At 32.5% G+C, this 24,013-nt stretch overlaps 2 protein-coding genes across 4 annotated transcripts; one reads left to right on the forward strand and one right to left on the reverse strand.

Moving 5' to 3' along the window:
- The first annotated feature begins 3,202 nt into the window (after positions 1-3,202).
- Positions 3,203-7,081, forward strand: LOC131615908 (hydroxyproline O-arabinosyltransferase NOD3). Of its 3 annotated transcripts, none has more exons than XM_058887090.1 (9): positions 3,203-3,500; positions 3,665-4,229; positions 5,482-5,549; positions 5,633-5,834; positions 5,997-6,094; positions 6,259-6,328; positions 6,436-6,507; positions 6,603-6,716; positions 6,837-7,081. In XM_058887090.1, the coding sequence occupies exons 2-9, from the start codon at positions 3,852-3,854 to the stop codon at positions 6,906-6,908; spliced, it is 1,074 nt and encodes a 357-aa protein (XP_058743073.1). In that variant the 5' UTR covers positions 3,203-3,500; positions 3,665-3,851; the 3' UTR covers positions 6,909-7,081. The 3 variants fall into 3 exon arrangements, with proteins under 3 accessions (XP_058743073.1, XP_058743074.1, XP_058743075.1); XM_058887091.1 differs by having other exon boundaries at positions 3,203-3,494; XM_058887092.1 differs by having other exon boundaries at positions 3,203-3,370.
- A 12,853-nt stretch (positions 7,082-19,934) lies between these two features.
- Positions 19,935-20,282, reverse strand: LOC131619725 (uncharacterized). Its single transcript, XM_058890792.1, has one exon. It carries the CDS (start codon positions 20,280-20,282, stop codon positions 19,935-19,937), a length of 348 nt encoding a protein of 115 aa, XP_058746775.1.
- Between the last annotated feature and the right edge of the window lie 3,731 nt (positions 20,283-24,013).

The raw sequence follows: 24,013 nt of genomic DNA on the forward strand, positions 1-24,013 counted from the left end.
GGTGATAACACCATGAAGGCATCAGACCCCTCAATGATTGACTTCTCCATACTAAAAAGCTTTAACATCAACAATCATGCTCTGGAATGTAATTTTGATGGGGTTGTCGTGGAAGTTCCTACCTTTTATGGCAATCTCCCGCTCCAGGTTGGATCAAATGTAATACTGATGGCGTTGCCATGAGAGTTCCTACCTTTTGTGCTTGTGAGGAAATTTTTCAAAAATGAGAAGATTAAGTATATACAGAGATTATCTACATACATTGGCCCGTGAAATGCTTTGTTGGCTGAGTTGGCAGGTATGATTATAGCCATTGAGTTGGCCTTGAAAAAACATTGGAACAAAGTTTGAACAGAAACAAATTCATTAATAGTGGTGAAAGCTTTCTCTAATCCTAATATTGTTTCTTGGACCATTAAATCTCGTCGGATGAATTGTCTTCGTAGGATTATGCCTTTGGACTTCATGATATCCCACATTTTTAGAGAAGACAACATCTGTGCGGATAAACTTACTAGCACTGGATTGTCCTCTAGAAACTTAACTTGGTATGATCATCTTCTTGATTGTAATAAAAATGTTTTTTTTTTGTATAACAAATTTGAAATGTCTAAACTTATATTAACTCTTTTTCTTATGAATTGACTTAAGTCTCTCATCTCCTTTGTTTTTCTTATTTCTAATATATTTATCTTAGTTTTGTTTAAAAAAATTTTATAAACTAATCGATAACTAATATTATACACACATCCACATCAAATCATAAATAGTTACCAAATCAACTATTAATCTTTTTCTTCAATTTATTAACTAATCATTTTAGAGAAGTGATAGTGGATAAATAGTCAATGATATACACATTATATAGTTACTAGTTTAATATGATATACATACTAGCTTATGAGAGTTAGTATAATTTAATAGTTGAAAAAAATGAATGAAATGAGATTCGAATCTAGCCTACTATTTTAGAATTTATCCAAAGTTAAAAGCAATATAGAATAGGACAGGGTTACACTATACACATGAACAGCAATTTGTTGTAACACTTTAAAGTGACTTTATGAATATTCAAAGGAGACAAATTGGAATGTGTCTGTGACCAGGATTTGCGTAGAATCCATTCCAATGACCAAACTTTACTAAGCTTTCCCCACTTTCTTTCATTCCTTTTGATGCTGACCCCTACGCCCCCACCCCCATCACACTCATCCATTTCACTTATATATTTATCATATTTTTTGTTGTGTAAAGTATTTTTATATAAATTCATTCTCAAAATTTTGCATGTTTTAATGATTTATTTATAAAACTATTGATATTAAATGTAAACACATTAGTTTTTTCTTTCATATCATATTGTTAATTGAAAAATAATTATATAAAAGTAAAACTCTTTTACAAATTCATCACTATATTTAATTCTTTGATTCATATTGAAACAAGAAAATAGGAAACTAAATAATAAAGGAGATCTTTCAACACGATGATGAGTGTCTATAGTATGACAGAGAGAAGTGAACCTGTAAATTAATATTTCGACGTTCAATTCAATGAAATGTTCAAATAATAATTTAAAGTAAGAGTGAAAGAGATATTTGAATTTGGAGTGTGAGAAACTTATGTAAGGTGAATAATTTAAACCACTTTTGACTAACTCAATGCATTGTGTGAATCGTTATTTGATTATATTTTACGATGAGAGATATGTCAAAATTGAGTTCGCATGTTTTGTGATTGATGAGGTCTGACATGTTTCATACTTGTTAACTACGTCTTTTGTGTTGAGCTCGATGATTGAGCATTTGTCTGTTGGTCTTGCGAAAAATCCAGAACACCTTTAAAATTCATATGGGATCTTATAATCTTATAACAAAGGAAATATGCAATATTTAAATTTCATACTTTTTTTGGTTTCTCTTTTAGACAATCCGCAAGACTCGCAAAGAAGGTCCAATAACAAGTGTTGATGAAGAAGACACATTGAACATGTGGATTCTAATTTTCATCGAGAACACACGATCACACCATCTATCATATCTCTCACTATTAGACTGATCGAATTGCAACACACATAAGACGTTGACTCACACACCCGATGTTTTGACTGCCTACATTATATAAAGGTCAGATCAAGTCATTTCAATTATTCAATTCATTCTCACTCTACAACTACTTTTCACTTGAATTATTGACTTAGACATTAAAGCATTATCTTTGTTGGTCCATCTTCTCTCAATCGTCCCAAAAACTTGCTCCGACATACCAAAACTCATACCATCACTTCACCATACTTTTTTTAATAGAACAGTGGTACAATCGACCATTGTTTCATGCCATTTTCTCACAAAAACCACTACCTCTTCACCATAGATTTAGATCACTGATCTTCTTTATAACCAAGAAAAAATAATCAAATAAAACTTTATTAAAGTATGATAAATTACCAAAAAAATTATTAACCACCTTATATTACATTGTCAATATGATAGAATTTTAATTTTTGAATAAAAAAATTATTATTTTTACAAAATTATAATTTCTCTTTTTTATAAAGAACTTATTGAACTCACATTTCAATGTATTTAATAGTATCTCTGACCTATTTATATAAAAAAAAAATTAAATTCATTAAATAATCATTGTATGTGGACTGTATTATGGATAAAATATCTTAGTTATTCAATAATTTTAAAAAATCTACGTTATCTTATAAATAAAACTTGAAAAATTATTACTTTTATTTTATTTTAAAATAAATTTTACTTTAATTTTACTATCTAAACATCTTACAAAGTATTATATTAGAACTTATATTTATAATTTTGACAAATATATTAATTGATAATAAAAATAATTTGATAACATTTTAGTCCATGTTTTACTAATTCAATTCAATTGTTCAACATATAACTACAAAAAGATATACTTGAAAAGAAAAGAAAAGAATATTTTTTTATAGTTTATTATATTTCTTAATATTAATATAAATAGAATAAAGTATTAAACAATAATATTATTTTGAGACATTCTTTGCTCTTACCTCTTTTTCCTAGACAAATATCCTTTCAATTTATTAATTTTCTATATTTTCTATAATTATCAAGTTGGATAAAAATTATTTGAGTATGAGGGAATATATACCAAATACCAACCAAAATATGAAAAATTCCAAATATGGTATGAGAAATTCCATTTCACTTTCCTCATATACATTACTTTATACATTTCTTTCAATTATTCTCTTAATCACTCATTCATAATCCCTTCAAAACTTCAATCTTTGTTCTTTTTCCACTAATCACTTTCATGCTCCAAACTCAAAACCCCAAAAATCCATTTTTCTCATTTTCATTTCATCAAACACTTGGTACGCATTTTCTATTTTCATCCAAATTTCGTTTTTTTTTTTTGTCTCTTCTTAATCAAAGGTTCAGTCTTTCTCATTGGGGTGCCTTGAATTGTCTCACAACATCAGATCCGTTTACGTTTACGTTTACGTGAGTGAGTCTTAATTTGGGTTCCAGTTTTTGGGGTTTTATGAAAATTGTGTTTTGTTTCAATTCCGTTGATTTCTGTTGTAACTGCTTTGTGGGTTGTGTCTGTGTCACATTTACTATATTATACGTATATGTAACTTCTTTTGTTTTTTGATTTGTTGCAGATTTTTCTTGTGGAACAAATAACTCAAGTAAAAGGCTTTTTTTTTTTCTTTCTTTTTTTTTTCTATTGATAATTAGTATGAGCTTAAGCTGTGATTTTGAAGAACTTTAGAGTTTTTAATCTGAATTCTGAGATATTTCAGAAAGAAGAATTGGGTAGGGTTGATAGTTGGATTGAAGATTGAGAAAATGATTGTGAGGAAAAGCCTGGGGAGGGTAAAGTCGCTACTTATGCTGCTTATGATGTTGGGATTTTTCTTTGCGACTTATAATTTGGTGTCGATGATAGTAGGACATAAAGTAGGAAGTGATTTGGGATCTATTGTTGATGGAAAAGTGGAGTTTATAAATACTAAATCTAAATTCCATGTCGCTGTTACTGCGACCGATGCTGCTTATAGTCAATGGCAATGTAGGATCATGTATTATTGGTATAAGAAGGCGAAGGTTATGCCTGGATCGGCTATGGGGAAGTTTACCAGAATTTTGCATTCTGGAAAGGGAGATCAGTTGATGGATGAAATTCCTACTTTTGTTGTTGATCCTCTTCCTGATGGTTTGGATAGGGTATGTACTTTTATGTTTCTACCTTTTCAGTATGTTATTTTGGTGAATTCTTGATCTAATATCAAGTTTATAAATCCTGACATAAAGAATAGTATGAAGGAAGAATGATTTTTCTTTAGAGTAGGAATTGAACTTGATGTTCGAGACTTACAACACTCACACACACTACACAGCAACCATCTGTGCTAGACCCCGGTAGGAGAACAGAATGACATAGTTGCTTGATTAGAATAATTTATTGCATAAGATTTAGTCATTTAAGTTTGAAATCAAGTATTATCAAACATCCGCAATTGCAGCGGTATGGTGGATATACGTGGCAGTTTTTGGAGTTGCCGTTATGGGTTTTTCTGCCATAATCCGCTATAACGGTGCCGCAAAGTGTCTGGTATGGCAGGATTTTGGCTCTCAGCCATGGACCGTCATCCGCCACGGACAACATTGAAATCAACATATTTTGTAGATTAAGTTGTATAAAAAGATTAACAGAATATTGAAACGGTGGAGAGAAAGAAGAACCTCCAGATATTTTCTTTGTAATCCAAGCTTTATGACTGTGATTGTGTCAAATGTTATAATCATCGCAAATATAGTTTTTTTTTTTTAAAACTAATGAAGAAATATAGTTAGTCCACCTTGTGATGATTGTTGTTCAAAAGAGGTTTTGAATTTGAAGTGTTACATTTTCTTTTCTTTTTCTTGTTATCATCAACTTATGTTTCTCTGCACTCAATATTTTTTACGGTTTTATTATTGCTTTATTTTAAAATAGTTGTATGCTTGCTTTAAGTTATGAATCTTTATATTGCTGGTGGTTATTAACACGCCTTGGAAATTCCAGATTCGTCCATAGTAGCATACGATTGTAACACATTGATTGTTTTCAATGCAAGCATCTATAACTATATGTACGATTTCTATAATGATGAATGATTTCCCTTTCTTTATTGATTGATTTTATCATTCTAGTGAGAAGGTTTTTAACAGGTTCCAAACTATTGATAATTATCTACTACAGTGTTGCCAATTGCTGATCGCAGTTTGTTCAAATTCTTGTATAACCTTTATTCGACAAACTTTGTGCTATATAGTGTTTCACAGATCTGTAGTGATTTGTTCAGACTCTGCAACGCTTAAGCACTATAGTGACTATCTGACAACACTGATTCACTACATTATAAATATCATTGTTCTTGATCTTTCCATATTTTCGCTTACTCTTCATGCTCTTATCAATTTTCTTTTGGTTCAGGGTTATATAGTCCTAAATAGACCATGGGCTTTTGTTCAATGGCTGGAGAAAGCGGTTATTGATGAAGAGTAAGGGTTTTAATTTTCTAGAATTTATACATTTTTTTTCAAGAATGAAATCTAAGAAGCTGTGCATTTTATGATTTGTGCAGATATATTCTGATGGCAGAACCTGACCACATATTTGTCAATCCTTTGCCGAATTTGGCTTCAGAAAATGAACCAGCAGGGTATCCGTTTTTCTATATAAAACCAGCTGAAAATGAGAAAATCATGAGAAAATTCTATCCTAAGGAAAATGGTCCTGTTACTGATGTTGATCCCATTGGCAATTCCCCCGTAATCATCCACAAGGTGAAGTTTCAGTTAGTAATAACTTGCATATTGTTACCGATTAAATTTAGGTTTAAATATGTTTTGGTCCCTGCAAATATATCATTTTTCGCATTTAGTCCATGTAAACTTATGAGCTGCGTCGCCTTTTCTTCTAAGGGTTTGATTTTTCTGTATCATCAGTATTTGTTGGAGGAAATAGCTCCCACCTGGGTGAACGTTTCGTTGAGAATGAAAGATGATCCTGAGACGGATAAAGCTTTCGGATGGGTGCTTGAAATGTGAGTATTACGAATTACAGTAGAAAATCAACACGCCAGAGTTTTATTTCTTGTGATTTATCTCATTTAAATAATGCTGTTTTCGTTTTATGTTTTATAATTTCTCTTCGACAATGGTCAGTACTGATAGGTCTAACCTTACTATAACTCTCTTTTGAGTAAAGGTATGCTTATGCTGTAGCGTCTGCGTTGCATGGTATAAAGCATATTCTTCGGAAAGACTTTATGCTGCAGGTTCGAATTGCTCATATCGTCTTGTATTTTTCATTTTCTTTTCTCCCATTTCTTTCTGTTTTTACTTAAAGTCGTAAAGTTTAACATGAATCGTTGGAATTTTTCAGCCGCCATGGGATTTAGAAGTAGGGAAGAATTTTATCATACATTATACATATGGATGTGACTACAATTTGGAGGTGAGTTCATTTCTTTTTCCTTTAACCTATATCGGTCTTGCATGCTTAGTTGTTTGATTATCGGGTTATTTACTTGTTATCGATTCTTCGTCTAGGGGAAACTGACATATGGGAAGATTGGAGAATGGCGTTTTGACAAGAGATCATATCTGATGGGTCCTCCACCTAAAAACATTTCCTTACCACCTCCCGGAGTTCCGGAAAGTGTGGTTAGTCTATTCGTTAGTCTATTCTTTCTAGAATTCTTGTAATTCGACAAGAATTCGACATGATACTTAGTTTTTTGTTGTTGTTACTGCCAATTAATACGCTGATGATAATTTTTGCAGGTGAGGCTAGTAAAGATGGTGAATGAGGCTACTGCAAACATACCTAATTGGGATTCATTAAATAGAAGCTAAGAGAAAGCTAACAAATCATAAACACGGTTCCAAAATAGATTAGTTTATGCAAATACAAAGGGTGATTTTGTGCTTGCTTTGAAGATAGATCTTTATAATAGCCATTTTATTATTTTGCATTCAAACTTGTACAAGACATTTATTTACAGTCTATTCTAATATATTTTTGCCAACTGATTGTTGTCAGAGTGCAATCAATGAATATATCTTAGACTTCTTTCACCCCACCATCAATCTTTATTTCACTTTGATGTTCACTTCGATTGATATGTAAAACAGTTTATAAGTTAGAAGTTAGTTATTAATTAGGGATGGTAGGCAGATCCAAACCCATGGGGCCCATCCGCACTCGAACTCGAGTTAACGGGTGAAAACTCAAGTAGACTGGGTTCGGGTTTGGGTTTCACCCGAGTTGACTGGATTTAGGTTCGGGTGCCACCCGATATTTTGGGTGCGGGTTTGAGTAATGTGAAACCCGCACCTGAAACTCGAAATCGCATCCATTCAGACCTGAAATTATATTAGTGCTCCTAAATATATATAATTCTACGTTGTATTTTAATGTTACTGTTGTATTTTATGCCCCTAAATATATTGTAATTCTACGGTGTTTTTTCACCCGTTTGGATTGATGGAAAATTTCAATGTTGTTGTTTTGTTGCGGGTTCGGGTGGAAAATTTGAATCCTACGGGTGTGGGCGTCGGTGTTATTTCATCACCCGAATAGTCTTTAGGTTCGGGTGGAAAAACATGAATCCAACGGGTGTGGGCGTGGGTGTTATTTTGTCATCCGAACAGCCTTTAGGTTCGGGTTTGGAGGGTGATTTCAGATACGAATTTGAATAGTGTCAAACCTGCACCCGACTCTACCCGTTGTCATCCCTAGTTATAATGTGGTTAGACAATTATAACTAACTTCACATGTATTATTGGTTTCACATGTTATTTATGTTAATTATACATGTGGTTATTACTAGTTATATATAAGTTTCTATTACTTATACACGTGATTACTGCTACTTATACATGTGGTTACTATTTATATGTCAGTTAGTAGTATGATTTTATATAAATGATGTATGTAGCATATACTCAATTTCATTCCAATAATATTTCTCTCTCTCTCTCTCTCTCTCTCAATTTCTTTTAATTTTTTTCGCAATTTCCTAAATTTGTAAGTAACTTAGAGCATAAGTTACTTCAATAAATTGGTGTCAGAGCACCAGTTTGATCATCAATCTCCATCCATGAAAAATTGAAGTACAACCTCCAATCAATTCTCTGTTAATCTACCCGTTTTCAAAGAACATTATGTTCAGATTTTAAGATATGCTTGAAATCGTGAATGATGGTTTCTTAGCATTAGAGGCAAATGCTACTGAGGCACAAAGATATACTCATCGTGAAATGAGCAAGAAATATGGGAAAGACTTGTTCTTGATCCATCAGTGTGTGGATTCAAATGTCTTTGAGAAGATCATTGAGAAAGAAACGATCAAAGATGTGTATGATACTCTCAAGAAGTTGTATGGTGGGAACGAGAAATTAAAGAAAGTCAAGTTGCAATAATTGAGAAAACAATGTGAGAATTCGCCGATGAATGATGGTGAATCAATTGCTAAGTTCTTCTTAAAAGTGGTGATTTTTGGCCTATCAAATGAAGTCGCGTAAAGAAAAAAAATTGGACTACAGAAATTAGAGAAGGTTTTAAGAACTCTTCCTACTAAGTTTGATCACATCGTTATGGTCATTTAAGAGTCTAAAGATTTATCTGAAATGAAGCTTGAATAATTGCAAGAACCTATTGAAGCTCATGAGTTAAAGTTGAAACACAAAAATTCAGAGAAGGTGTTTGAACAAGCTTTGCTTGCCAAATTCTTCAAAATGAAAGAAGACTCCTCAAAGAACAATAAAGACAACAAAAAGTGGAAGAAACTGCGGTTTGAAAGTGACGGTGCGGGCAATAACTTAAGAAGTCAAGGTGAGACGAGCAAGAATGGTGCTCCTCACAATCAGAAATTAAAAAAGAAGGAGAAGATGAAAGAAAACCAACTCTATTGTTTGCAAAAGTATAGACATTATGCTAGGGATTGTTAATTCAACAAAGAATCAAAGGAGAATGACAAGGGTGTAACACAATTTGCTCATGCTGGAAGTAGTGACTCAACAGAGATCATTTTGATGCTAATACACACTTGGATCAAGACAGAATCAATGTTTGGTACCTTGTTACATGGTGCAACAATTATATGACTAGTAATAAAAAATAGTTCATCAAACTTGATGAATCGATGTGGAGGTCAATTAGATTTGCAAAAAATATCATGGTCACATCAAAAGGAGCAGGAAACGTTCTTGAGAAGAAGAAGGATGGACAAAACGCTATTTGAGGTGATGTGTTATATGTTCCTTCTATGGAAAATAATTTGATCTACATGGGTCAATTGCTTGACAAAGACTACACGATGAGGCTAGAACATAAAGAACTCAAGATGTTTGATTGAAGTTCCAAGCTAATCTTGAAGGCACCCTGTCAACCAACAAGACATTCAAGATTATGATCAACATGTTAAACCATTAATTTCTTGCATCAATGAGAGTTGGAGATCAAAATTGGACATGGTATCATAGGTTTGACCATCTCAACTTAAGGAGTCTAAATTTGGTGCACATAAGAGCATAATCGCAAGATCATAATCGCAAAACAACTATGTGGCCTTCTCAAGATCATAATCGCAAAACAACTATGTGGGAAGTGATACATTGCCAAGCAAGCAAGAAGGTCATTCAAACATGACTTGTCAATGAAGTCACAACAAAAATTAGAGATTGTGCACTCATATTGTGTGGTCCCTTTGAAGTGAAATCACTATGAGGTAACTAATACTTCCTAACCTTCATAGATGAATTCACTAGATATAAGTAGATTTACGTGTTGCACAAGAAAAGTGAGGTGTTCACCAATTTCAAGAGATTCAAGATGCTAGTTGAGAATCAGGCTGAATGTGCAATCAAAAGGTTGAGAATTGGTGGTAGTGGTGTGTACATCTCAACCGAGTTTGATCAATTTTGTGAAAAGGATGGGATTGAGCATGGAGTTATAGCACCTTACACACCTCAGCATGATGAATTACTGAGAGAAAGAATATAAGTCTGTGTTATACTTTTGTGCCAAAGCCATGCATCATTATTGTTATTTACCACAAGATATTTATGTTTCAATGATAAGTCATCCAATGTTATCATGAATATATTGTTAATTTTCTTTCTTACAAGCTTTATTTCATCCTCTATAATGCACTTATCCTTGTTGAAGTTGATCTTTAGTCCTTTGTCGTATAGTTGACTTATGCTTATAAGATTATGCTTTAATCCTTTAACATATAGAACATCGACTATTGCAATAAATGGAGGAATAAAAAATTTGTCAATACCAAGGATTCTTCCTTTGTTGTTGTCTCTATAAGTCACAAATTCTTTAGATTTTACAGTAAGAGATGAAATTTTCGACTTGTCTCCAGTCATGTACTTAGAGTAACCACTATCCTGATACAGTATATTTGTAGTGGTCTTCAAGCAGACATATAAAATAAAATAATATTTTTAAGGTACCCAATGTGCTTTGTGTCCTCGTTGGTTGGTTCCTTTCTTGACCCATACATACAAACCTTTAGGAACACCATAGTTTCTTATTATAAAATATTAGGGTGTGGCCTTTTGTATTACAATTAAAACATCTAGGTTTAAAGACGTAATTGTTTTTATAAACATAAGAATTATTTATAACATAAGCCTTCTTAGGATTAATTACATGCGCTTTATTTGGTTTCGCATTTTTGAATTTATTGCTAGCTTTAACAAAGATAGTTCTGCTTGAACTTGGTTTATCAAATTTAGAGAATCCAAGCCTATATTTATCATTTGAGTATCTCTGTCTACTTAGCACACTTTCCAAACCAAGTTGAAATTTCTCATATTTCCTTAAGACTTGGATTAATTCAACATTTTTAGATTCATGTGATGGAAACTTATTGCATGTTGAATTTTTAACTTTGTCTAATTTCAGTTTAGTGTCACTAGTCGTGCTTTCTAGAGACAAATTTATTTCTAATTGTTTTGAGCATGTTCTAGAAAGTGTCAAACATTCCTCATGTAATTCACGGAAGGAATTTTGTAATTTAATTCATCGTATGAATGTTTCTCATTAATTTCAAAACCAATAATTTTGTGTTCATCATCTGAATGGTGTGAGGTCATCAATGGGATGTTTTCTCATTCCTCATTTTCCGAGTCGGAAGACGAACTCACTTTTTTGATACCCCAAGCAATGTAGGCCTTATTTGATTTGAAATCTTCCTTTCCTTTAAAACTAATTTTCTTTGCAAGAGATGGTCAATCCACTTTAGGGGTGTTCAAAAATATGGTTAACTGAATTGTATACTAGAACTGAATTGCATTGCACCATTAAAAAACTGAACCACTTAAATGGTTAATGAACTGAACCATTTAATTTAAACAATTCAAATTCAGTTTAAAACTGGTTTAGAGCCAGTTTCGTTTTATAAACTGTTTCAAAAATATTTGTTTTTTCCTGAAACCAAAAATAATAATTTAGCACAAAAAAGTATTTAAAAAATATTTATTTTCCAGAAAAAATTGATTTTCCGGAAAAACGAAAAAATCAAATTTTTTTTCGAAAAAAAATCGAGTTTTTTCTAAAAAAATTAAAATCGAGTTTGTCGAAAATATAAAAAATCAAAATTTTCAGAAATACAAAAAAATCTACTTTAAGCTTTTTGAAAAAACCACGTTTGCGACTCCATTGCAAAATTCTATTTTCAACTTTTTGAAAAAATCACGTTTACAACTTCATTGTAAAACTCTACTTTCAGCTTTTCGAAAAAATCACTTTTGCAACTTCATTGCAAAACTCTAAATTCAGTTTTTCGAAAAAAATCACGTTTACAACTTCATTGCAAAACTCTACTTTCAGCTTTTAAAAAAAATACGTTTGCAACTTCATTAAAAAACTATATTTTCAGCTTTTTGAAAAATTCACGTTTGCGACTCCAAACACATCCTTACCAATTCACTTGTTTCTCACTAAAAAAGTCGTGGCGCCAAATGCACCTGTACCCAAACACTAGCCTCTAACTATAAAAATTCACGCCAAACGTACCCTTACAAATACACTTGTCTCTCACACATGAATTAATTGTAATCATTACTCTATTATTTTAAGTTCAGGTGAACTTCACTAAATTATGTGATAGTATTTATATTTGATTTTTGTCACTTTGTGTTGTGTTTGTTTAGTTTTATTCCAGAACCTGAAACGAGGTTTTATATATACACATCTTAGCCTGCTTATTCTTCTAACATAGTGTTGTGTTTTTAGTAATTCTAAATTTTCAATTCAGTACAAATCACTATTTTTCAATATTTACAACTCAGATTATATATATATATATATATATATATATATATATATATATATATATATATATATATATATATATATATATATATATATATATATATATATATATATATATATATATATATATATATAAAGAGAGGGAGAAAAATTAAAAAAAAAAACAATTTTGAAAATAATTTATAAAATAAATTTGACTTTTAATTATAAACTGGATTTAGACCAGTTTATAACTAGAAATTGATTGTTAACCAGTTTATAGATACAATCTGGTTCAAAACCAATTTAGAATTGAATTGGAACTGCTTTAACAGATAATTGATTTTTTATTAAAGTGATTTTCAAAAACTGAACTGAACCATTAATTTGGTTCAATTCAGAGCAGTTCTTAAACCACGAACACCCCTAATCCACTTTCACGTGGCCTTGCTTCCCGTATTCAAAAAAAGGAAATTCAAGTTTGATGTTGAGGCCTCCTTTTTCTTAAAAAAATTTCTTTCTTTTCCAAATTTTATAGTCGTATCTTTCTGAAGGAGTTTTCCAAACTTTTAACAAGTAAGGTAACGTTTTCCTCTTCATTTAAATCATCGTCTTGTATTGTTTCTTTTGAATCCACTCTTAAAGTGATGCTTTTGTGTTTCTTTTCTTGATCTTCATGTTTTTCTAGCCTTCCAAATTCTAACTCATGCTCTTGAAGTTTTCCAAACAATGCCGTCAAATTTATTTTGGAAAGACTCTTCTTCTTCGATATAGTCGTTACCTTTGATTTATCATGTAATCTTGTCAGTGATAAAAAAAACTTTGAGATTTAATTCATCATTTATGAATGTTTTTTCAAGTGCCATCGAATGGTTTTTCCAATGTGTAAATCTCTTTTTCAAATCAAGAATCTTCTCTCTGGGTTGCATTTTAAATGTCTCATATTCTTGAGATAGAGTGTTTAATTTGGATCTTTTCACTTCCTTTGTATCTTCGTGTGTTACTTCCAATGTATCTCACATTTTCTTGGTTGTTTTGCAATTTGACACTCAGAAAAATTTGTCCATTTCTAAGGCAAATCTAAGAATGTTTTTTGCCTTCTTATCGAACAACACTTTTTTTGTCGTCATTGTTCCAAGAACCTTTCACATTTGGTTTTTATACATTATCTATGACAGTTGTAGAAATGAAGGGTCAATTCATGATAGCATCCCATATTTCATCGCATTGTGCTCTTAAGTACATTTCATATGAATCTTCCAGAAATCATAGTATTCACCAAGGAAACATAGTGATTTGTTGGTGCTTCCTCCATCTGTTAAGAATGGCTTTTAGGAAGCCTTGTCTAACTGGATCAAGGAGCAATTTATCTTAACCTGCTCTAATGCGGGTTGTAATTATAGTCTGCAACCTAAGAGGGGTGAATTGGGTTTTTTGGATTTTTTTTTTGTTTCAGGCAAAGATTATACCTTTTTAATTTTTACGGAACTAAGTTATTAAACTTAAAATGAAAAATAAAAGGCAAGAAAGTAAATGACACAAAGATTTATCCTAGTTCCCTTTATAACCAAGGGTACCTCTAGTCCCTTCACATCTTCAAAGATTTTTCACTATGAGATCTTTGTAAAAGTCTCACACCAAGACTTCTCTCACAATCTTCTAACAGAATCAAGAAAGCACATTACTTTTTTACACAAACCCCGAGATAGCACACCACTTTCTCTTATTAGACATAACTTATCACCACACACTTTGATGATTAAGTCACAACAAACTCATAATAATTTTGAATAAATATTGTCTTGTTTTGAATCCAAAAACATTATCTTTGGATCTTCTAGTTCAATATGCTACAATTTAAACTATGATAATTCAAGTACTCAGAATGTATAAAAACTTTGGATGATGTGAAAATAATGCACAAATTTTTATTGAATGAGTACTTGATAATATACTTGAATTGATAAGTGAATTTTGAATGTTGAAAAGAGGTAAATGTGAATGTTTGAAAAGCACATCTTATATACTTCATGAAACTTTGTCATGAAGAGATGCATATTATTTTAGAAACAATTCATGAAGCATTATAATAAATTTTTAATCTTGAAACTATGATGCAATGCAAATATTTAGATTTATGGAACCATGAAACAATACAGTAATTGTGAAACATTTTAAATCAGAAAAAATGCATGGTTTTCGGTTGGTGTTCAGATACCATAATGTGGCATTCGAATACCACTTAAAAAATGTTAAAATTTCAAATTTTGAAAACTGATATTTAGTTATCATATATTGGTATTCGAATACCATCCTTTGAAAAACTAGAAATTTGAAATTTGGTCATCTGGTATTCGGATACCATATATTGGTATTCGAATACCACTTTCTAAATTGCTCAAAAAATCCATTTTAAATACGGCATGATGAATGAATATGAATAATAATGTAAGAAGGGTGTAGAAGAAGTAAAACATGAATATTTTGAGCATTGAAATGTGTTATAGTGTAAATTGCAACTAGTACCTTTAGACAAGATTCCATTAACTTATTTCTTGATGATCTTCAATTGATACAAATGATATAGTTTGGTTCAATTTTTTCTTTGAGACATTTTGTCTTCATCAAAACTACTTCTTGAGTTACTACCAAAAAAAAAACTACTTCTTGAGTAAGATGCATTTAAATGCCTCTTAATGAATAGATATATCAGCTAATATTTATATTTTTATTATTGGAGTTTAGTTAAAAATATTAGTGTTGAGTTAAAATTTCTTTTTGAATTGTGGAGGATATTTGGACAATGTCCTTGGCTCTTGGCTTTTTTTATTTGAAATATGACTTTGATGTGATTATACTTGATTGTTTCCGTTTTAAGTTATTAAATATTTATTATTTTGTGAGTCATGATTGTAATAATTTTATTGCTAATGCTAGTAAATCTTAAGTATTTTATGTAATTATAGGTACTTGTGAACTACAACTTTGATTTTTCCAAATATTTATAATGTAAATTTAATAGTATGTTTAAATATTTGATGTAAAACATGTAGTGATAATAGGCTAAATTATTTTTTAAGAAAAAAGTCGTTGCCGGAGCATTATTTTTTAGAAGAATATGATACGTTATTTGTCATTATATAAGAACAAAAAGGAAAAACTGAATAGCCCAATATCCAATTCAATCCAACCTATAAATTTATTTATTTATCTAAATTGATCCAGTGATATTAGAGGTGATTATTTTACCACACTCAAATCAATATAACAAAATCATTCTTATTATATATATTTTAATTAAAATATAAACTAATCAATATATTTAACAAAATATATTAAGTAACAAAATATATTATTTTGGCGGATAGCATAACTCAAAATATAGATTTTTTAACATATGTCTTTAGGACACATGTTAGTTTTATCTTAGTTTGGATGTTTATCAATGCATGATTTTTTATTAACATCACTTAATTTTTTGTTTCTTTCTGTTTATGCAGATCGAGCGTCAACAGGGACACAAATTGAGCATGAACGGTTGATAAAGCTTTCGCTCATGTTCATCCACAAAGGTTCTGGATTTTTCAATCTCTACTATGAGTTTTCACCGAAATTTCTTCTTTCACTCTCTCATTCATAGTTTTGATTTTTCTGTGCAACATACAAAATATGCATTTACACCTCTTACTCTTATCTTCAACTTATCTAATTTAGGAGTTTTAACTTTTAAGATTTATGCTTTTTTTTTGTTATTCTGTGATAATTTTTTCTCTCAAATGTTAGAGATTAATTTTCCTTTAATTTTTCATTAGTATTTTTATTTAGTTGTATATTAGGTTGCAGTAAAAGATTTTTCTTTTCATTTTTGTTACAGAAACAAGAGAAGAAAGAGTTAGGACATGAACTCAAAAGTTGAAAAAGACGGAATAAGAAGTGTGATTTGTGTTGAAAAATAGATAAATATTTATTTGTTATCATTTTGGCTGTGAAAACATCTAAGGGTGCTTCTTCCCAAGCCTGTATTCACTCCATGCCCAATACTCAATATTTCGAAAAAAGATTTTAAAAGCATTTATGTTATAAACAGGTAGATGGAATATCTTCGAAGAAGTTACTTATAGTTTGTACAAGATATGGAAGAGAATCCAAAGAATAAGATGATATTGTAGCAACCTGCCCTAAAAATTTAGCTTTTAGAGTCGCCACCTATTCTGAAGGGCGAATAGGAAACCCCCTACGCAGTATAGAGATCGGGGTAAGTTATTATAATCAGGTCGAGGGAAGGTGTTAGGCACCCTCAACCCTTTCCTATTGGCTTTGAATCTAAGGGTCAAGTTTTATGGCTAAAAGTTAAGGTTAATAGCTAAGGAATTGAATAGGGAAAATTTGAGATTTTAGGGAGGGGGACTCGCCTTGGTTATCCAAGTGCCTACGTATCTCCTTATGGAGAATCAGAGTCAACGTAGTTCGGGCACAGGGTTGTACGCCTTTGAATTAGTATGAGGTTGTTTGAAGGCTTTTTGAATGGCCTATCGTAGTTTTAGAAGTTGTGATTTGAAAGGCATTTTGAATTGCCTGATTGAAAAGGATGAAAATCCGTAGTGTCGTGGTTTAGTGTGTTTTAAGATTTGGGCGTACAACCCTGATTTGATATGGCACCGTTAGATGCGATGATCAATAGATTTGATCAGTATAGCTAACAGATTAATGGGCATTGCTGGTTACTCTGATCGATAGATTCGATCGTCGCGGGCAGCAAATTGAATGTATTTTAGATTTTATATACTTTTTATCTCTCGTCTAATGCGACTAATAGATTTAGTCGGGTCGAGGAGAGAATTAAATAAAGGATGTTTTTTATCTCTCGTCTTTGCGACTAATAGCTTTAGTCGGGTCGAGGAGAGAATTAAATAAAAGATTAATTAAATTATTATTAACAGATAAATTAAATTGATCTGCATTATTTCTCGCCTAATGCGACCAATAGGTATGGTCGGTTCGGGGAGAAAATTGAATTATTGGAAAGAAACAAATAAACAATTATTAAATTTATCAAATAAATATTAATTAGTTTTTATTAATTAGATTTTTAGTTTGCAGGGGGGTGTATTCTTATGAAGGTTAGTAGTTATAGGGGTGCGAACAGCAAAGCTTTAGGCCCATGAAGGTTCTTCTCTTTCTGCGCAGGGGGTGTGTTTTATTGAAGGATAGTAAAACTGGGGGGTGAATAGTCACAGGCCTGACCCAACAGGGTTTAGAAGTCCGTTAGGTAGTATGTGGACGTGAGTGTGGTGTTACGGTGAGTCCTCAAGGTTTTGATCGTTTGATCCAGGATGTTAACATCTAAGGGTCTGCATGCGTTTGGATCTAGGGAGCATGGTGAGGTGTGCACACCGAATCAAAGTTCATGTGTGGGACATGTGGCTATCGAGAAGCCACATGTCATGGATCAGATGGTTGAATGAAGACTACATCTCCTCTCTCTCACTCTCCATTTCATTTTTTCACTTTCTTTCTCTCTCTTCCCTCTCGGTCTCTATCCCTCTCTCTTGTTCTTCTCCCTCTCTCAACACAAACCCAGAATCTTCATCGCCACCACCATAAACCACTGTGAATCACCATGAAACGCTCCCATGGCCGCCGTAAAACCCAGAACGCGATGAAGATCTCCATGATCTTCATCGTTTCCCCAACCCAGAAGCTTCTCGAACCTCAGATGAAGATGAATCTTCATCTTCAACCTCCCAAACCCATGAACCCTAAATTCCCCAACAAAAACAAACAACACACAAGTAAATCGGAACCACAAAAAAAAACCTAAAGCTAAGTCTGAGACTTACCTCTTGTCGTGAATCTCTCCGTTGTTCCTTCCCGATCTCGATTCGCTTCATCTAATCCCCTTCTCCCTCTCCCTTTTGCAGGTTTGCTCGAAGATGAAGATGATCCGTGTTCGTGTTCGCGGCGCTTTTTCCCCAGAAGATCCCCCCCCTCTTCATCTAATTTCTTTTCAATTTATAGTTAGGGTTAGGATTTATTTTAGGTTAGATTAAATTAATTGTTTAGGAAATATTAGATTCAGATTAGGTTATTAGTTTTAGGTTTTGATTCGAATTTGATTTGTTTCTGCAGATTCATTTGTCATTGATTAGTGATTGATTTGTTGTAAAATATATTTCATTTGATTTCTGTTACGAGTTCCGTTTTGTTAAGATTTGATTTTAATTGAAGATTTGATTGTTTGTTAAGACTATGGATTTGATTGAATGTTTCTGGGCCTGGGTTGAATGTAGATTTTAGGGTTTGTTGTTGACTGCAGCGGCGCGAGAGGATGGGGAAGATGAACAGTGGCCGGGTCGGATTGGGTGACCCGGTCCACTTACCTGAACCGCTTGGCCCACAGAACCGTCACACATCCGGCCCAATAAAGCCTATCTCCGACCCAATTGCTTAATCCACTAGCAACAAAAACCTGGTTAAGTCTATTTTAACAATTTTAATTAACTAAATTCATTTTAACAATTCAAATGACTAATGAAACCCTTAATTAATTAGTAACAGAAAAGTTAATAACAACTCTATTGGCATAAACAATAACAATCTGAAACATGACACTAATAAACCCAAAGAATATTATAAAATCCTAGTAAAAAATGATTAACTTTAATAATGATATATATAATTGAACCCCTAATTTAATAAAATAAAAATAATGATCCTAATACTCTTAACAATAATAATCCTCATAATAATCCATAATAATAGAACATAAATGGTAATAAAAAAAATAAGTTGTAGTAGGGATATCCAAGAAATGATAAAAGGAGAGATCCTTAAAATGAGATATATATGGGCCATCAGTTTGGGCCCAAATATCTGCTAATTGCACATCTCTGTTTAATTAAAAAGAGTTTCATAAGGGATCAGGTTTAACAATAGATATATTAAACCCCACAGCCCTTAATTTTAACACCCTTAATAAATTAAAACGAGAATTGTATCGGGTAAATTTTGGGGTATGACAGATATGAGAGCCCGAAGAAGATGATTACTGCAGTACAGGCTATTGAGGAGGAAATTTAGGATTCAACTTTCAAGGTAATTAACAATTACACGAGCTTAAATAAATGAACTTTGTCACATTGAAGTCTTATGTTATATTTTGTCTATTTTTGGACTATGATTTCTAAGGTGGAAGCCAGCCGTTGTTGCAGCCACATAGTATATATGTTTTCAAATGGAGTGGCATATTGAAAATAGGTGTCATTGGAATGTTCCTCAAGGAGTTCTGTTTCAGTGCTGTCATGGACAGCTGTTGCCAACTCGACTGAATCCTCTTCTTCTATTAATAAAAGAAACTTGGCAGTAGCACATTTGTGACCAATAAAAAACTTTTCGTCGCAATTGTAACAAAGTCCCTGGGCCCGTCGGTCTTGCATTTGGGCCTGAGTTAATCTTTTGATGGGAAATTTGGATGAAAAGCTAGAGTTAGTGGGTTTGGGCTGTTGGGTTATTTGGGCTGTATTTGAGTTTCCGAATTTTGCTGGTTGGGATGGAATGGTGTGGGTTAGGCGGCTGTATAGATTGTGGTTGGGTTTCGAAAAGCCTTTTTTTTATTCCTTTAATTTTGACTCAATAAGTTTGGCTAATCCAATAGCTTGGGAAATAGATGTGGGTTTATGAATGGCCATCTCATGCTGAATGTCAAGGTTAAGGCTAGAAATGAAGCAATTTAAAATTGCATCCGGTGGTAGACCATGCACTTGGTTTCCTAGTTTCTCAAACTTAGTTTGATATTCCACTACAGAACCTTCTTGTTTTAACTTGAATAATTCTGCTTGATGATTCTCATAAGATGAGGGACCAAATCGTAATTCTAGGGCTTTAGTAAAAGAAACCCAATCAGACAGCAATGAGTTTTGGTGCATCCATTTAAACCACCCTAAAGCATCATCTTTCATGTAAAAGAATAATAAAGATAATCTGTTTTCATGGGGCATATTATAAAAACTAAAAAATTGTTCCGCTTGGAACAACCATTCAAGAGGATTAGAACCATCAAACATGGCTAGTTCTAACTTAGGTGTTCGTAAGGGAGGTAAAGGAGGAATGTTGGCATATTGTGGAAAAGGGTGTTAAGGGAAAATTGGTATTGTAGGGTTAGGAGGATAGTGTGGTGGAGGTGGGAAGTATGGTGTAAAAGCAGATTGAGGATGAGTTGCTGGGTTCCCTAGCATAGAGGCAACAGTAGGGATTGAAGGAGAATGTGAGAAAAGAGGGTTGTGTCTTAGAGGGGTATTTTGTGGGGTGTGTTGTGGGGTAGAAACCATGTTAGGGTGTGAAAAGTTAAGAGGAATACCTGCTGTATGAGATGAACCACCATGAACAGTACCGGGTCTGCTGTGAACAGTACCAGGTCCGCTATGAACAGTGTCAACGGGAACAGTCCCGACGTGAACAGTGCCCGAGTGCTGTTTTTCCTTCCCAGCCAACAGTTTGTGCAGATTTGACATGACAGCCTCATGTCTTGAATCGGAAACGGCCTTTTCATTGTCAAATCGGGTCTGCAGCTCCCCTACTTGCTGTGCAAGTTCAGTAGCAGCCAAATGAAACCTTTCATCCATTTGTATTTGAGTCTCTTGAATAGCATTGTTAAGTTGAAGCTGGGCTAGGTTAACAGCTTCCTCTATGATTTCTCTAGAAGAAGGATTAGGAGGTTTTGGGGGTGCCATGAGTTCAAAGAGATGAAAGCACCAATGATAGAATATGCCTAAGCTAACTTTAGATCTAGGGTTGCATAAGAGATAAAGACATAAAAACAACAATCTGATTTTTCTTAATTCAATACACACCAGCTCATTACAATATATAGCTAGGGTTTTTCTAATGAATAAAAGGGCCATGGGCCTATATAAAAGGCAACTAGTGCAGCAACTAAAAAATATTACTAAATACACCTTTTAATAAGTGTAGAAGTTCTTAAGTAAAATGGACATTTTCTTCACTCTAATGGGCCTTGAATTGCTGCTCTTATCACATATATGGTGGATGGATTTCTATTGTAATAAATATATATGTGTATGGCTTGAGTTCTATATTGCAGTAAGATATGAGAGTCTAGGACAAACTACAATTTTTCTCATTAACTTTAAATGAAAAAGCTGCAAATTTTCTTTCTTTAATTTCTTTGATGTTTGAACATGTCATATTTGTGTGCTTTCAAGTTCTAACATCAAGATTTATGTTTTCTCTAGTTTTTTGGATGTAAAATTTGTATTAATACAAGAATGCTTTGTCCAAAAATTAAAGCATAGTTTAAATCAAATTAGGATGAAAATATTTGATTGATACCAGTTTTTTAACATAAAGGATTTATGTTAAAAAGATGAATTGTGTCAATTGAGGAACACAATTTTTACAGATATTTATGAAGTAAAGCTTTGTCTAATATCATTTGATCATGACTTTATGTCTCTTTTAATTACTTTTTTTAAATAGAAAAAAAAAATTGGTTTATAGATCTATAGAGTACTTGTCATAGGTTAGAGTTTTATTTGCTAAAATTCCAATTTAAAGTTTTATTGATTCTTTATCTTTTGACATTTGTAGTAATGATATAGATACATTGTTTTGTTTACAGTTGATTAGAACTACTCCTTTCAAAATTAAACTCAAATTAGGAAAATACACTTGTTGTCAACAATATGAACAAAATCGGTTGTTGTAAATAGAACAAGAAAATTTTCAAAGTTCAATCTTTTAAAAGTAAGAATGCATAGGTTTAATTGATTTTGAATGTAAGTATATTTGTAATGTGGGTCATTGAATATTTAATTTGAAAGTAATTTTTAAATAAATAAATAACATAAAATCATTTAATTTAAAGGAAAGTTGTGTGATGATTGTTTGATTTCTTAAGAAAATGTAAATTGTTAAGGCTGTAAGTATTCATAATGACTTTTGTAAATGTACTTACAATCTTTATTGACCCATGCAGACTCTATTTATGTTCGTGCATATGAGGAAAAAATGGATCTCATGCGAACAGCTATTAAAAGAAATAGAATTTAAATTGATATATCACCTTTAATAGTTTTTAATCATGTCGATAACATTTAGTTTTAAATTATATCACTACTAAAAATATTACATTTGGTTACAAGATTTTACATCAGACATAAAGATAACTGATGTGAAAATTAAATGTCAAAGAATTTTAGTTTTTACTAATGATGAAGAAACAATTTATGAAGTGACACGGGGCACAATAAATTTTATCTAAGAAAAAAACATAAATATATCTGTTAATGATGATTATTGACTAATGGACTATTTCTGTCAGCTCTCTATGGTGGAGGGATATTTGTCTCTTAGACATAGGAGATCGAGAAACATTAGGGGAATATTCAGTGAAGGGGAAATATAAAGCTCGGATGTCTGAGAATAGAAGCGAGAGTCTAGCAGCGTGGTCTGAAATTTGGCACAATCACATTCCATCGAAAGTTTCTTGCCTGGTGTGGCGGCTATTTCATGATAGGCTGCCTACCAAAGATAATTTAGTTAGGAGAGGAATATTAACAGAGAATAATTCCAAGTGTGTCGGAGGGTGTGAGGCGGTCGAAACGGGATCTCACCTTTTCTTTGAGTGTCATATTGGTGCAGGTTTATGGTATCATGTGATCAGGTGGCTCGGATTGTCAACGGTATTATCAAAAGAGAGCTGGATGCATTTCGTCCAGTTTGGAGCGCTTATCACAGATGAAAGAAGTACGGTGCTCAAAGTCAGAACGGTTTGGTTCGCGTGCATTTGGAGCATATGGAACGCTAGAAATTCTGCTATCTTCAAGAATAAAACATCAACACTGGATCAAATGTTTGAGGAGGTTCAGCGGCTGTCTTGGTTTTGGATCAGCAATAAGCAGAAATCGCTTCGATGCAATTTTCAACAATGGCACGTGGCACCTTGGATGCTGCTCAGGAAATCTTCTAAAGCATAACGCCGTCTTGACTTAAATTCGTGGCAGGTACAGGCATGACTCAGAGATGTGACCGGTATTTTGCTGCAATTTTGTGAGCAGTCTGAAATTTTTGGTAAACTTAATGGGAGTTAAGATAAGTTTTTCTGCGTATGAAGATTGAAGGGGGGATTTGGAGTCCTTAATCATTGTTGCGGTGTCGTAAAGCTCAGATGGCGCCGAGGCTTTCGAAGAATAGTATGGAGAGGCAGTAATGAGGCAGAATGGAGTATACTTATTTAGTTGCTGATAGGCTGGTATAAATGGTTTGTTATGCAGTCTATTGTATTGGGGTAGCAGTTGCGGTTATAATTTGGGCTGGAGTGCAAGGTTGATATGTTGGTTGTTTCTCTTGGGGATAGTTTTATCTAGGGGCCATTTGGTTTGATTTGTATCAGAATTTGAAATCCCTGTTTGGGTTGTGCTGTGATTAGTAGTGCACTGCTTGTGCCTTTTAATTCATATAATAAACGTTGCTTTTTTAAAAAAAAAATGATATAATCATCAAATTAGAGTCATTTTTTATTTTTAGTTTTGTATAAATAATATATTTTTTATGAAGACCTGCGAAGACAAATCTTTTAAATATATATATATATATATATATATATATATATATATATATATATATATATATTGGCAAAATTCTCTTTTAAAAAATTTAATCATGCATAAGA

The sequence above is a fragment of the Vicia villosa genome, linkage group LG7 (assembly GCF_029867415.1).
Source record: "Vicia villosa cultivar HV-30 ecotype Madison, WI linkage group LG7, Vvil1.0, whole genome shotgun sequence".
Taxonomy (NCBI): Eukaryota; Viridiplantae; Streptophyta; class Magnoliopsida; order Fabales; family Fabaceae; genus Vicia; species Vicia villosa.

What these genes read in the sequence shown, in the direction of transcription:
- LOC131615908 (XM_058887090.1), top strand. Translation starts at nt 3,852, where the DNA reads ATGATTGTGAGGAAAAGCCTGGGGAGGGTAAAGTCGCTACTTATGCTG. An exon ending in AAAGCGGTTATTGATGAAGA is followed by an intron (nt 5,550 to 5,632) that starts GTAAGGGTTTTA and finishes TGATTTGTGCAG; the next exon opens with ATATATTCTGATGGCAGAAC. An exon ending in GGAAAGACTTTATGCTGCAG is followed by an intron (nt 6,329 to 6,435) that starts GTTCGAATTGCT and finishes GGAATTTTTCAG; the next exon opens with CCGCCATGGGATTTAGAAGT.
- LOC131619725 (XM_058890792.1), bottom strand. Translation starts at nt 20,282, where the DNA reads ATGAAAGATGATGCTTTAGGGTGGTTTAAATGGATGCACCAAAACTCA.